At 39.1% G+C, this 12,985-nt stretch overlaps 1 protein-coding gene across 1 annotated transcript in view; it reads left to right on the forward strand.

Moving 5' to 3' along the window:
• Positions 1–12,985, forward strand: part of LOC137627228 (general transcription factor 3C polypeptide 4-like) — a 386,672-nt gene that overhangs the window by 155,695 nt on the left and 217,992 nt on the right. Inside the window, exon 4 of the mRNA XM_068358312.1 lies at positions 833–1,030. Within this exon, the coding sequence (XP_068214413.1) occupies positions 833–1,030 (198 nt within the window). The remainder of the gene's footprint in view (positions 1–832; positions 1,031–12,985) is intronic.

Here is a 12,985-nt window from a genome sequence, read left to right on the forward strand (position 1 = left end):
AATGTTGCTATAATAAAAAAGTGTAGAAAGTGTTACTAAAATGTTATTTACAAAAATAACATGAATTTAAATACAATGGTATATTTTTTACTATATAACAGAATAAATAGATTTTCCTGACATATAACCTTATACAATGTATCAATACAGTATACTATATACATTAATCATAGCAGAAATTTAACAACAAAATTCTTTTTTTCTTTGAGAATCAATCGTGAGATTACGCTGAATATTTACGTAGTATTTATCATTTAGGTGTACAAGAAAGATACATAATATATCAAACTATACATCAATAGAAAGTAAATTTATTTGTCTAGATAGCAATATTATACATGGTACTCAAACTCCTGTTTATAATAGTTTTCACCTATTAAATGTTTTGCTATGTATTACTTAAATTTTTAGTTATAAATTCAGGGGAATCGTTATTGTTGTAAAATATAGTTCACTCAATTGAAAAAGGGATTCAAAATTAGATCTCTAGCATAGAAATTTATGACGTTAGAGTACTTACAACAAAATATTTTGTTTTGATTTTGCACTGCTACCTGAGAAGGGTTTGGCTATCGGGTGGGAAGTTTATACTACTTGTCATCAAAAGGATTAAGGCTTTCTTTCAATAAGTATTCTTGACTTTTTGGATAATCCCAACACTAATAGGTCTGTATTAGAAATCTCATTACTTTCATTAAAAATATTTAAAATAGCTTTAGATTTGAGTTACTGTTTTCATGCATGAAAGAATAATAAATTTGTTCTTTCAAAATATTTAAATGTAGAAAGTCCAAATGATATAGGAATTTTGAATTCTCTTTGTCTCTTTCAGAAATTCAGTGGATACCCATATTTCATGAAGGAAATAAGAGGTTCTGCATTTTGATGATGATTACAATAAGTGGCCATGTAGTTTTTTGGAAGATACCTGTGCAGCTAACAAATGCTGATGAAGTACAATTATTAAGTATTGAAGAAACAAAAATGAAAATGACATCAGCCATACACTGGTTTTCTGATGAAAAGTCTGGTAGGTACCATGTAATTTTCTTTATCCTTGGTAGGCTAGTTGTTACAGTTTTGTTTTTTAATACTATAAGTGTAACCTTGAGTTGGTGAAACATAATTTTGGCATGTTCCATCAAAACATTTGGAGGAAGCATTTGGATTGCACTGAAATATGGCCAGCTATTTGGGCTTGGTGGCCATTTATCACCAGGGAAGCATGTGGGTCTAGATGTAGCTTTTGGAAATCTAATTATCTAACAAAATTATAAGGTAGAAATACATTGCAAACCCCATCAAATCACTTGTGAAAGCATGTGGTTCTGTCTGGAATATATTAGGAATTGAGGTAAGTGTGGAATACCAAACACAGTTGCTGGAATGTTGGCTTTATTCAGCTTAAAGTTGTGGCAAGGTGTTGGCCAAGTCGGTACAGTGTTAGAGTCTCAATGTTCCCAAGCAAGCACACAAACACCAGCGCTCACAGTTACCAATTCACACCACATTCACCCCCTCTGAGAAGAAGAATGTACAGTACATATTAGCATCTTGATAAAGCATGAATTCACTCAGATTTCACACCAACTGTAATTCTTCTCACATCGCATTTGCATTACAAAGCTCACCTCATTGGCATTATGAATTTCACCTCATTTGCATTACAAAACTCATTAGTATTTATTTTATTCCATAACTAAACTCATCTCACTTGCATCACAAAGCTCACCTCATTTGCATTACAAAATTCATTGGTAACAATGGGCCTTATAACTACTAATCCATAACGAACACAATGACATAAGGACACTTACCACCCATACTATTCCCACTCATATCCTAGGACAAAGTCTGAGAGATAGCCAGGAGGGTGCCTAGTGCGACTTGTGCGTTGAGGCGCCTCTGAGGTTGCCGTCTCTGCAGGTCTTCCTTTCGACTGTGCCTTTTTTGGAGTGAGTGGTTCTGTGGTTTGTTGCAGTTCAGTTGCAGACTCCTTCTTCTGGACTTGTTCTGTCTTCACGTGACTTCTTTACGTTCTCAGGCTGGGGTCTCCAGGTGGAAGGGGGGTTCCTTGATTGATGGGAGTCTTACCATTCTCTCACATGTTGAAGACGTGACAGCTTCCTTTATTGTGGCAGGTTTTTGGACAATACTTTAGCTGCAGGAGCCAGTTGATGAGTCAACACAGTGGATTCCTTGCTGTCTTGGTGCGCAACCCGAACCCATTGTGGGTTGACATGCAGGAGTCTTACTTTCTCGATCTCAGGTTTGTACTTGGATTTCTTAACCATTTTTTTTAGAAGAGCTTGCTCATTTTCTGTCATCCATGATGGAGCCACCTGCCCATATGTTGCTTTCCTGGGGTGTAGGAACATGCACTCGTGCTGTGTTTGATTCGTAGTGACACATAGAAGGGACCTCATGCTGAGTAGTGTTTGGTCAAGGACAGCCTCCCACATTTCTATAGGGAGGGAGAGAGAAGCGAGAGCTAACCTTACGGTGCACCACAAAGTTCCATTGGCTCTCTCAATCTGGCCATTGCCAAAGGGGTTATATGTAGACGAGTAACTTGTAGCCACTCCACGGTCATGAAGAAACTTTAGGTACTCTGAAGACATGAAAGTAGGTCCCCTGTCTTGAATGAATGTACTCGGGCAGGCCCCAAACTGAAAAGAGAGTAGACAAACATTTAATGGTAGTACTCACTGAGGTGTCTTCTGTTGCAAAGGCGAACAGGAATCTGCTTTACTCGCCGATTATGTCGAGAATGTATCTGTTCTTTGTGGTGGACGGCATCGGACTTTTGAAGACAATTGCCAGACGCTCGAATGGCCTGGTAGCTTTTATCAGTGCTCCTGTTTCTATGGAGAACTTAGGTTTAATCTTAGCACAGGTTTGACATTTACGTATGACAGTCTGAGCTTCTTCAATGGTAAAGGGTAAGTTTCTCTGTCTTATAATGTGGGCCATCATTCTGATTCCTGGATGACACAGGTGTTCATGAAACCGAGTCAACTCATCTCCTTAAGTACAAGTAAGTGAAGCCACACATCCCGAGGCATAAGAGAGAGCGTCTGATCCTTGGTTCTCTGATCCAGGTCTGTATGTGATGCCGAAGTTGAAACAGCTCAGTTCCAGCCTCTACCGCATTATTTTTTCATTTTTGATTTTGCCATGGTTCTTGGCATCAAACATGAAACGCACCGACTGCTGATCACTTATGAGTCTGAATTTACGTCCAAGCAGAAAGTTTCGCCATTTCTTGATGGCTTCTAATGATAGTACATGTTTCGCATTCCACTGCTGATTATCGTTTCTCTGAGTCTGAGAGCGAGCGAGAAAATAAAGCCACTTGTTTTCCTTCTTGTGTCAATGAGGCTTGGGGTCAACAGAGGCGTCTGTTTCGACTACAAAGACTGCTTCATCATCTGTAGCAGCTAGTGAAGTTCGAATGCTTGTTCTGGAGATTTGGATGTCGGGAAAGTTTTCACCTTGACTAGAGTTTGAATTTTCTGGGAGAAGTTTGGTACATACTTCGCACAGTGGGAACAAAGAGTCCCAACGTTCTTTTGAGACTAGGGGTACTGTCCGGAGGGTTCATCTTCAGCAATGGTCGCATTCTCTCCGGGTCAGGTAGGACTTGGTGATCATTCACTACATGGCCCAAAATCGAGATTGATGTTTGAGCATAAACACTTTTCTTGTCATTTATGGTAAGTCCATACTTCTACGCAGTTTCTTGAAAGCTTTTCAGATTTCTGTCGTGTTCTTCTTGTGTGCGACTGCAGACCATGATGTCATCGATGTAGGTGAATGTACCCTCTAGTTGCTCCTTGGCAATAATTTCGTTAAGAACTTGCTGAAAGCAGGTAGCCCCATTGGTTACTCTAAAAGGCAAGTGTGTGAATTTGAACAGCCTTCCATTCGCTTCGAACGTGGTGAATTTCCGATCAGACATGTTCAGTGGTATTTGATGATATTATTATTATTATGATTATTATTATTATTATTATTGCTTGCTATATTATTATTATTATTATTATTATTATTATTATTATTGCTTGCTAAGCTACAAACTCAGTTGGAAAACCAGGATGCTATAAGCCCAGGGGCTTCAACAGGGAAAATAGTCCAGTGAGGAAAGGAAACAAGAAAAATAAAATATAACGAACAGTAACAACATTAAAATAAATATCTCCTATATAAACTATAAAAACTTTAATAAAACAAGAGAAAGAGAAATAAGATAGAATAGTGTGCCCGAGTGTACCCTCAAGCAAGAGAACTCTATCTCAAGACAGTGGAAGACTATGGTACAGAGGCTATGGCACTACCCAAGACTAGAGAACAATGGTTTGACTTTGGAGTATCCTTCTCCTAAAAGAGCTGCTTACCATAGCTAAAGAGTCTCTTCTACCCTTACCAAGAGGAGTGTGGCCACTGAACAATAACAGTGCAGTAACCCGTTGGGTGAAGAAGAATTGTTTGGTAATCTCAGTGTTGTCAGTTGTATGAGAACAAAGGAGAATATGTAAAGAATAGGCCAGACTATTCGGGGTGTGTGTGTAGGCAAAGGGAAAATTAACTGTAACCAGAAAGAAGGATACAATGTAGTACTGTCTGACCAGTCAAAGGACCCCATAACTCTCTAGTGGTAGTATCTCAACAGGTAGCTGGTGCCCTGGCCAACCTACTACATACCTACAGCCTTCAAATGTATGGAGCTGAAGTAGCAGTAAGTAGAGATTTTCTCAATCATCTCGTTGGTCCCTGGAATAGGATAAGCAATCAGGTTGGTGAATCTGTTTATGGTTTGCGAGTAATTTATGACCAATCTTTTCTTGTCACTCTGATTAACGACCACCACTTGAGCTCTTCATAAACTGTGACTCAATATGATGATGCCCTCCTCTGGCAGCCGTTTTACTTCTTTCTTGATGAACTCAGTCCTCTTTGGAATACCTTCTGCATTTCACCTGTATCAGGTGACAGTCGACTGTCAGATTGTCGAAGATGGCTAGCAGTTCAATTTGAGCCACTATCAGAGCACAAGGTGATTGGATGCTTAGCCCACCAAAGTCTACGTTGCCTTGCCTGTGTAACTGAAGGAAGTAGTCCAAAACAATAGGAGCCACACAATCGTCCATCAAGCGCTGACAGAACTCAAGGTATACTCTTCCACTTACAGTTAAATCATAATTGCACTGTCTGTTTGGCATTAGCCATGGTTATGCTGCAGGCTGAAGAACGAGTCACTGACTTCATAGCCTTAGCAACTTTGGCGTCTATAAAGCTTTTAAATGCTCCAGTGTCAAACAGCCCGTCCAGAGCCTTGCCTCCGTTCAGCTCTACAGGTAGGACAGTTCTGTATACGTTTCATAGGGCAGGAGAAGCTCCAGCTAGAGCGACTCCTGTCATGGAAGCTGGGATGGACTGTGTTAGGGTGTCTGGGGCTACTCCAGCTACAAGATTAGAGTTAGTTGATTTACCATTATTGTCCCATCGTTTTCTTTGGGACTTGCAGACATGAGCATAATGACCTACCTTCTGACAGTTCAAATACGAGGCTCTCTTGGCTGGGCAGTGGGCTCTAAGATGTAAAGATCTTCCACAAAAGAAGCACTTCTGACCGCTGACGGTGGCAGCACACTCACTTGAATTCGGGGAGTCACTTATTTTGATCAGAAAACTGTTGGGATCCATTTTGGGTTTTGCCTGCTCATCTATCAATGCTGCCACTGGGGTGTTGGTTTCACTTGCATAAGATGCTGAGTAGAGCCATTTCTAGTGCATGGGCTTGTTTCACAGCTGTGGATAAGCCCAAGGATAAATTTTCTAACAATCTGTCGGATTACATTAGATGAATCTCTGATGGCCAGTTCTTCAGCCTGAGCGGCTGTACAATCAGTGAAGCTACATTTTGAGGCCAGACCGTTGAGGTTATCCAAAAAAGCATCTTGAGTCTCGCCACTCTGTTGCTTGTAGGTGGCTTATTTGTATCTGGCAAACATCTCACTTTTCTGTTTAACAAATCTAGCCTTTAACAGGCTTACGGCTGTGGTGTATATGGTGGCACTTTTAATGATCTTAAACAGTTTACAAGATAGGTAAGCACAAAGCAGGTCCAACTTATCTGGATCTAAGTCCAGATTGATGACCACACAGAACGCCTCAAAGTTATCATGCCACATTATCCATTTGTCCTCCGCATCGGTGATTCTGGGTCCACGTCAATCAGGCTGGGTCGCAGAAACTTGTCCATGATGAATATAAGCCGAATAAGTTGTGGAATACCAAACACAGTTGCTGGAGCTTTGGCTTTATTTGGCTTAAAGTCGTGGCAAGGTGTTAGCCAAGCCGTTACAGTGTTAGAGTCTCAATGTTGCCAAGCAAGCACACAAACACCAGCGCTCACAGTTACCGATTCACACCACAGTAAGCAGTCTTAAGTTATTCATTATTGATGACACCATGGTTAATAAACGGGGATACATAGGAGTCCATATTTCTGAAGTTCTTAATCTGATTGTCCCTGCAAGTTAGACTTCAATGCATGCTACAAAGAGAAATGAGTCATGATCCTGCAATAACCCTTGAAGGAAAGGAATTTTGATCTCCATGTACTAACAGATGAAGTAAACCAAAATGAATTGTTACTTAAATACAAACAAAAGTTGGTTACTGGATAAGTATTATGCAAAGTAAAAGAAGGATGTTAGAGTTTGGTTAGAGTTCTCTTGCTTGAGGGTACACTCGAGCACACTATTCTATCTTATTTTTTTTCTTCCTCTTGTTGTTTTTAAATGGCGTGTTGGGCAGGCTTAATAGGTATGCCGTGGATGCCTGGTGGTTTATCAAGAGGAAATCTTTTCCTTATTTGATTCTTTTTCTTTTCAAAACCATCCTTACTGTCTTCCCTTCAGTTGAAGTGGCTATCCTGGAGGGTATTTAGCCTTGCATGGTGTATCGGCTCCTCCATGTTAACCAGTTTTTCCGACTTTTTTTCTATAGTCTATGGGTTTGATCATTCATTTTATCCCTATTTCTGTACCTATTGTTTTTGTTATCATTCTTGTTAATTTAGTTTTTAAGTATGATGTATCATTTTTATTACCATTAATTCTTATGCTGTCTGGAGATATTGAGCAAAATCCGATACCAGTACGTCCTAGATTTCGTCAATGTCGTCTACTGTATTGCAATATTCGTGGTCTTCATGCAAATATTCAAGACCTTACAGTTGCGTCCAGACAGTATGATATTCTTTTGTGCTCAGAAACTTTGGTTTCTAATATGAGGCACTTACCTGAGCTCCTTATAACTGGTTTTAAGAAGCCACTAATGTTGAAACGCGATGCCATCCCTAAGGGCCAGGAGAATAGTGGTGTAGATTAGGACTGAATACCCTGCTTCTCATAAGTCCTGCTATGAATGTGGATGTCATGAGATTCGGGTAATAAAAGTTTATGGCAGGCATAACAACTTCTGTTTGTGTTCGATCTACCAGAATCCAGACATGGATGATTCTATCTTTGATTGTCATCTTACCATTATGGCTAAGATACAAAAAGATGATAAAAAGGCCTCTTTTGTCTTTGTTGGTGATTTCAGTGCTCACCAAAGGGATTGGTTAAATTCTGTTTCTCCTACTGAGCTTTAGACTTTGCCTCTGAATCAGGCTGTGAGAAAATCCTAAGTGAAGCTACTCACAGGTCTGGTAACTGCTTGGACCTTGTATACACTGACTCACCTGGTGTTATAACAAATAAGGTTGGTTATCCAGTTTGGACATGCCTTGATTTCATTAGTAGTGAAGACTGAGCAGCCTGTCCCCTGATGTATCGTACTCATGTAAGATTTATATGAAATCTCAAGCACTCTGGAATGAGATTTTGCATGATCTTTTGGGCTTGAATTGGTCACAATTTTATAGTAGTGTTGATCCTGTTGTCCCTTTGAATGAGAATCTAGTCAACATAATTGATAGGCGAATCCCTTCTCATGTGCTAAGGTACCGAGTGAAGGACAAACCATGGTTCAATGATGATTGTAGACATGCTTATTTGGAGAAGCAGGAGGCCTATCATCTTTGGAATGGTAGATTTGACCTGGAATAACTATACTCAGCTTAGAACTTTTGCTCAGAGAGTTTATGCTTCAACTGAATAGGAATACAATTTAACCATAAAATAAACCCTTTCTGGTACAACCCAGGAGCATAAGTGGTGGACTACCCTTAAATCTGCACTCTTTGGTGTAGATGCAACAGTTCCTCCTTTACTTAAACCAGATGGCTCTGTCACTCACTGTCCAAAGGAAAAGGGAACCCTTTTGGCAGATGTGTTTGACAGCAAACAGAGTTATGAGAAACTCGAACTTCCTCATTCCCGATTTCCTGATGCTAAATTAACTAGTTTAGCTTTTCAATCTCGTGAAATTAAAGCTCTGTTGATGGACCTTGATGCTTAAGGAGATGTAGATCCAAATGCTATTTTTCCTTTGTTTTTTATAAAGACTGCAGATTTCTTAGCTCCAAAGTTATGTTATTTTGAGCATTAGCAAAAAGAGGAGCTCTTAGCACTTGTTGGAGAGTTGGTAATGTTACTCCACTATGTAAATGTTTGTGGTAGCTTAAGTCCAACTGATTATATATTGCTTAATTTCCATAACTCCCATATTATCTAAAGTCTTTGAACGTCTTTTGGCAAAACGCCTTAATAGGTTTGCTGAAGGTAATCATCTATTCCCTAGTTTGCAATTTGGTTTTCGTAAAAGCCTTGGAACATGTGATGCCCTTCTTACAATCTCCAATGCTGTACAGAAATCCCTTGGTTGTAGTCAGGAAGTTTGTATGATTGGCCCTGATTTTAGTGCTGCCTTTGACCGTGTTAATCATGAGACCCTTGTTTTTAAACTCAAACAGTTAGGAGTGGGTGGGTCGTTTCTTAGCATCGTTATTGAATTTTTAAGTAATAGATCGCAAAGAGTTGTTGTTGATGGGCACCATAGTGAGTATAGGAATGTGATATCTGGTGTTCCTCAGAGTAGTGTTCTTGGCCCATTACTTTTCATACTATATACACATGACATGTGGTTTGGTCTAGAAAACAAGCTTGTTGCATATGCAGATGATGCCACTCTCTTTACATCAATTCCATCTCCTGAATGTAGATATGGGGTTGCTGAATCCCTTGTTAGAGATGTAGCTAAAATTAGTGCATGGTGCAAATTATGGGGTATGAAGTTAAATCCTAACAAAACTCAAAGTATGATTGTAAGTAGGTCAAGGACCGTGGCTCCTCAACATCCTGATCTCAGCATTGATAATGTTTCTTTAACTCTGTATGACTTAAAATTTTAGGTGTGATTCTCAACAACAAATTTACTTTTTGAGAAACACATTAGGTCTATGTCTTCTTCAATTGCACAAAAAATTGGCTTATTGAGAAAGTTTTTCAAGATTTTTGTTGATCAATCTATTCTGAAGAAGTGTTTCAATTCTTTCATTTTACTTTGGTTCAAGTATTGTTTTCATGTCTGGTCTTCAGCTGCTGATTCTCATCTTAATTTGTTGGACAGGAATTTAAGGTCTATTAAATTTCTTATTCCTGTCTATTAAATTTCTTTTTCCTGATCTAGATATTAATCTCTGGCTCTGTTGTACAATTAGTTCATTATGCATGTTGCATAAGATTGTTTATAATTCTGACCATCCTTTGCATTCAGATCTTCCCAGGACAATTCCATCCTGTTCGTAATACTAGGTATGCAGTTAATTCTAATAGTCAGGCCTTCTCCATTATGAGGCTCATTACTACACAGTACTCTAGAAGTTTTATTCCAGCTGTGACCAAGTTGTGGAATGATCTTCATAATCAGGTAGTTGAATCAGTAGATCTTCAAAAGTTCAAACTCGCAGCAAATGTTTTTATGTTGAACAGGCTTACATGAGTCCTTTTGTAGTTTATATATCAAATATCTGTTTAAATGTTGTTAATGTTTTTAAAATATTTTATTTTAATTTTCATTACTTATATCGTTTATTTATTTCCTAATTTCCTTTCCTCACTGGGCTATTTTTCCCTGTTGGAGCCCTTGGGCTTATAGCATCTTGCTTTTCCAACTAAGGTTGTAGCTTAGCCAGTAATAATAATAATATTAATAATAATAATAATGATAATATTTTACGTAAGTGTGAGGCCTCTGTAATTATGGCAATCAGTTAGATCTCCTTTTCTTGCCATTTTCACCAACACTCCTAGCTCCCATTCATCAGATTTTGTCTCTCCATGCCACATTCTACAAAATAATCTTTTAATTATTCTGGGAGTTACTTCATTTTCAGCCAATATCCTCTCAACAGTTATTCCATCATATCCAGGGACATTCCATCTCTTGAGTTTTTTAAGAATAGCTTTGACTTCAAACACACTGAATTCATTCATGGGCACATCAAGATCTTCCTCAGCTTCAGGTATATCAATCAAATTATTTCCTTCATATATCCTATTCATGACCTCACTAAGGTCTTCCATCCAACGTTTACCTTTCTTCATCCTCGGTTGTTGTAACAGACCCGTCTCTTTTTCCTGGGTATATGCTTCTTCTTCTTTGCCCCTGTAGTGATTTCATTAATAATTTTATGAGCAATTCTTACACCATAGCCACTCCCTGAATTCATAGCTTTGTCAGCCTCATCTGCTTTACTGTCTAAATATTCTCTCCGGTCATTCCTGGATTTTCTTTTGACTTCACTGTCAATACTGGAATACTTAGCATGCTCTACCTTGTAATTTTCATTAATTCCTCAAAAATTTTCAACAATCAATTTCTGTCGTCTCCTTTTTATAGTATCCTAAGTATCATTAGATATCCATGGCTTTCTCCGTGTAATTACATGTCCTAAAACTTCACTACCAACTGACTGATGTATGTTCTTAATATCACACCATTCTTCGTTAATTGTCTGCTCTTCTTCTCTAAAAGTCTTTAAGACTGCAAGTCGATTCCCACATTGAATTGCAAAGGTTTCTCTGTGCTCATCTTCTTGAAGCTTAGTTGTATCAAAACTAGGTATTCTATCTACATTTCTGTTGGGTGCTTTCAGTTTTAAATTTCAGTGTGGTAATGAGGAACTAGTGATCACTACCAATATCTACACTTCTATAGCTTCTTACATTTTTTTTTAGAGTCCTCCTTCTCTCTTTATTAATGGCTATGTGATCTATTAGATTTTTTAAATTGCCACATGGTGAAGTCCATGTAAAAACTTATAAAATGGGCTCCATTTTCATTTGCAACTTCGCCAAGTCCCTCAACACCCATCACATTCTCCATGCCTTGATTAATCTTTCCAACTTTAGCATTGAAGTCACCAATCACAATTTTCATATCTCTTTCAGGGATCTCATCTATTACACTCTGCAGGTCTTCTTAGTATTCACCTTTCATTTTCTTCAGGGGCATCATTTGTTGGTGCATGCAGTATAATGCACATATTGCACTGCTTTGATTTAAACTTTGCAAATAACAATCTGCTATTTATAGCTCTCCAATCAGTTAATGCCTTTTTTGGGCTCAAGCCATGTCGTCCTGATGGAAGGTTCCTTTAGGTAGCTTTCTAAGGGATATTTAGCTACAGTGATACTCCTGGAGAATTGACCATAGGTCTCCAGAATTCTAACTCCTGGCACGAGTATCCTTAAAAATTTTCTTAAGGATATCGCATAATATCAGGGGACATATTTCTTGATACGACTCATAGCAATCTTCACCCCGAATAGAGTTTTTGCTCTGAAGGGGAAGAGTGGCAAAATTGAAGGGGAGCCGTCATTAAGGTTACCCGGTGGATTCCCTTCCCATAATAATACAGGGCCCAATATGGCTACCCATTCCTTTGTTAGTAGCGAATTATGCACGGTATATCTCCCGCTTGCTCTCGGTGTTTTTGTTACTAATATATGGATTTATCATGCATTCTCCAGCATCTTAAACCTCTGGAAAGTTGAGTATTTAATCTTTCCTTTGTATAATTTTTAGCTCCCTTCGCACAGTTAAATTAGCATAATTTAGTTGTGTTTATCGGAGCTTAGCCGTTCACCGGAGGCGCCATTTTGGACACTGTCGTTCGGCATACAGTATATGCCTTATTTAGTCAGTAGAACGATGTTCCCGGTATTTAGCTTTAATGAATTATAGCTATTCAGGCAAATTATACTATTGAAAATAAGATCATGCACGTATCTTTCTTCTTCCTTACAATGTGTCGATCGTATACGTTAGTCTCTCGGCGATATAGCGTAGTCGAGATCTCGACTCGCGCTAGGCTAGCCTACGCGTTTTAGTATACTTTCGTACATTATCCCCGTTTACCCTCTTGTATCGTTTTATCAATTCAACAGGAGATAGTAATATCTCCTAGAATTACCTATATAATTCGATACTCGTCTCTTTTAGAGATTTAAGGGTAAACCCTACCTTCCCTCTGAGTGTCGCCATTAGGCGACAACCCTATCTTGGTCTTGCCATAGAGTAGTGTACTCCGGCTTGACTAGGCTAGTGTTTTCTGTCTTCCCTCTTTGCCGGTGATCATCCCGGCTTTGATTTACAACAATAATTTTGAGTATTCAGTCTTGATGTCAGCAACTCTACTGCCAGGGGAGTAGTCACTCCCCTGCCGGTTTACAGTTGCAGTCATAGGAAGCTTAGGTTCCCTAGCCCGCATCCGAAAGGGGTAGTACACTTCCGCCACCTTCTCCCTTGCGGTCTAGAAGACATGTCTTGTTTCACCAAAGTCTTGGGCTGAGGAATCGATATTCTTCTGCCGCCCAAGAGGCGCAGATATTGAAACGATGTTTCTGAGTTCGTGACCGAAAGCGGGTAGCAATTGTGCTGCCTTCTTCCGACACGACACACAAGACCCTTTCCCTTCCCCTCTCTGTCCATTAGCAATGGCCTAGCCATTGCAATATCTTTGGCCGGT

This window comes from Palaemon carinicauda, chromosome 2, assembly GCF_036898095.1.
Source record: "Palaemon carinicauda isolate YSFRI2023 chromosome 2, ASM3689809v2, whole genome shotgun sequence".
NCBI classification, from domain to species: domain Eukaryota; kingdom Metazoa; phylum Arthropoda; class Malacostraca; order Decapoda; family Palaemonidae; genus Palaemon; species Palaemon carinicauda.